Raw genomic sequence first — 2229 nt, 5'->3', positions numbered from 1 at the left:
TGTTAAATGTGAGCCAAAATCATCACAATTAAAAGAACCAAAGACTTAAACTACTTCAGTCTGTGTGCACTGAATTTATTTAATACACGAGTTTCACAATTTGAGTTGAATTACTGAAATAAATTAACTTTTCCACGACATTCTAATTTATTGAGATGCACCTGTAGATATTGTTTAGCTTACAGTGCAGCATTTTTATTCAGTGCAACAGACAGGCACATTTACCTATCTGTCATCTAAATAGGAAGAACTGAAGGGTGTGGCCCAGAGACATCCATGCAAAACTGGGAACTGCTTCTCAGTGACAGAACCATTATCATTTCACACATTTTCCTACAACAGAATACAACTAAATGGAAGGGCTCCTGGATTCAGAAGAGTTTTGCTGTTCTATTTGCCTGGATTTGCTGAAAGATCCAGTGGCCATTCCATGTGGGCACAGCTACTGCTTGGAATGCATTAATGATTATTGGAAGAAAAATGATCATTTGGGGGTCTTCAGCTGTCCTCAGTGCGGACAGACGTTTAGCCCTAGGCCTGTTTTGAACAGAAATACCATACTGGCAGATATGGTGGACAAGCTGAAGAAACTGGAACTTCTGGGCAACTCTCACATTTACAACAACTGCATGCCAGGTGATATGACCTGTGATTTCTGTACAAGTATCAAGCAAAAAGCTGTGAAGAGTTGTTTGGTTTGTTTGGCATCTTACTGTCAAAACCACCTTCAAGCACACTACAAGTCTCCTGCCTTGAAGAAACACAAGCTGATCGAAGCCTCCGTGAACCTGCAGGAGAAGATCTGTCCTCATCATGACAAATATTTGGAGATGTATTGTCGAACTGATCAACAATGCATATGTCTTTTGTGTGTGATGGACGACCATAAAGGTCACAATACAGTACCTGCAGCTGTGGAAAGCACAAAGAAACAGGTAGAAAAAAAATCATCTTTCCTTGTTTTGCTTTGTATCGTTTAAGTGGTTTTATTCAATAAGAACTTTTTCATGGTTCTTAACTTCTATGGAAGATGCAGTAAATTACAGTATTCTCAGAATCCTTCAGTAGCCAAAGTCATTTTCCACTGAGGCAAAACACATTTTCCAAAGTGCACTCCACCTCAATATGAACAGCTTTCATTGTACAGAAAAGTTCATGCAACAGAGTAATTGGGAAAAGAAATGTGAGAGAAAGGAGGCATTGAATTGATGTGATGAGCAATACGCTTGTGTTTCCAACCAAAAACGATAAAGTACCTGTAAATAAGTGTAACATTATAACATTAGAATAATATTACAAAAACAGTTTCCTGCTTCACATACAAATTTCAACCTGCGTACACAAAAGGATGTTCAGGAGAGCTTCTTTTAAGAGATATAAATCTTTCCCCATCAACCAATCAGAGAGAGGCTTTGTCTTTTCGCTTTGACTGTGTGGTCAGCTACTTTGAATAGTCTGGTAGATATCCTCATATATGAAGTGTATAAACTCATTTGTTAGTGACAAAGGTTATTCTTATATAACTCATAAAAATAAACAGTGGAATAGAATATAGGGCTATCCTGAGCAACGTAATGCAGTGTGTCTATTTTGTGACATTAATCACATTATATGAATTCTACACAGAATGATTGTAGTTAAAAAGCATTTAGGTTTTTATTGTGTTTCTTCACAGAAAGAACTAGGCATGACACGCCAGAAATACAAGCTCAAAATCCATGCTAAAGAGAAGGACCTACTGGAGCTTAAACAGGCTGTAGATGCCCTGAAAGTAAGACATTTCTAGTACGATTTGAACTTAACTGTAATGTGGTGTTTTGGGTGTGTTTCTTGTTCATGTTTTCATGTCCATTTGGTGGCTTTTAATGATGTGGCCCTTAAGGACATTTTTCGAGTGGGTTTAAATGAACCCATTCGTTCTCAGTTGCCTGGGGGAAAGATTTGTTGGTCACTGGAGAAATATATTGACTTTGCCTTGTTGCTGGCTGATTCACCATTCACCGTGGGTGTCATGGAGGAGGAACATGACACTTCCCAAAAGTCTGCTCACGTCAAGCCTCTTCACGTCATGCCTGCTATGCCAACGCCTGCTCACGTCATGTCTGCTACTCCAGGACCTGCTCACATCATGCCAGTTAAGTCAAAGTTTACTCATGTCATGTCCACTAAGTCAAAGCCTGATCACATCATGTCTGCCAAGCCAGAGTCTGATAACATCATGTCTGCTAC

At 39.2% G+C, this 2229-nt stretch overlaps 1 protein-coding gene across 1 annotated transcript in view; it reads left to right on the top strand.

Moving 5' to 3' along the window:
- The first annotated feature begins 353 nt into the window (after positions 1-353).
- The window catches only part of LOC107668987 (tripartite motif-containing protein 16-like), an 8079-nt gene continuing 6203 nt past the window's right edge, over positions 354-2229 (top strand). The window contains exons 1-2 of the mRNA XM_016461071.1: positions 354-935; positions 1676-1771. Of these exons, the coding sequence (XP_016316557.1) occupies positions 354-935; positions 1676-1771 (678 nt within the window). The remainder of the gene's footprint in view (positions 936-1675; positions 1772-2229) is intronic.

This window comes from Sinocyclocheilus anshuiensis, unplaced genomic scaffold, assembly GCF_001515605.1.
Source record: "Sinocyclocheilus anshuiensis isolate Anshui unplaced genomic scaffold, SAMN03320099.WGS_v1.1 scaffold4, whole genome shotgun sequence".
Classification (NCBI taxonomy): domain Eukaryota; kingdom Metazoa; phylum Chordata; class Actinopteri; order Cypriniformes; family Cyprinidae; genus Sinocyclocheilus; species Sinocyclocheilus anshuiensis.
Note: the sequence above shows the minus strand (reverse complement) of the source record. Positions and strands in the feature narration are given on the sequence as shown.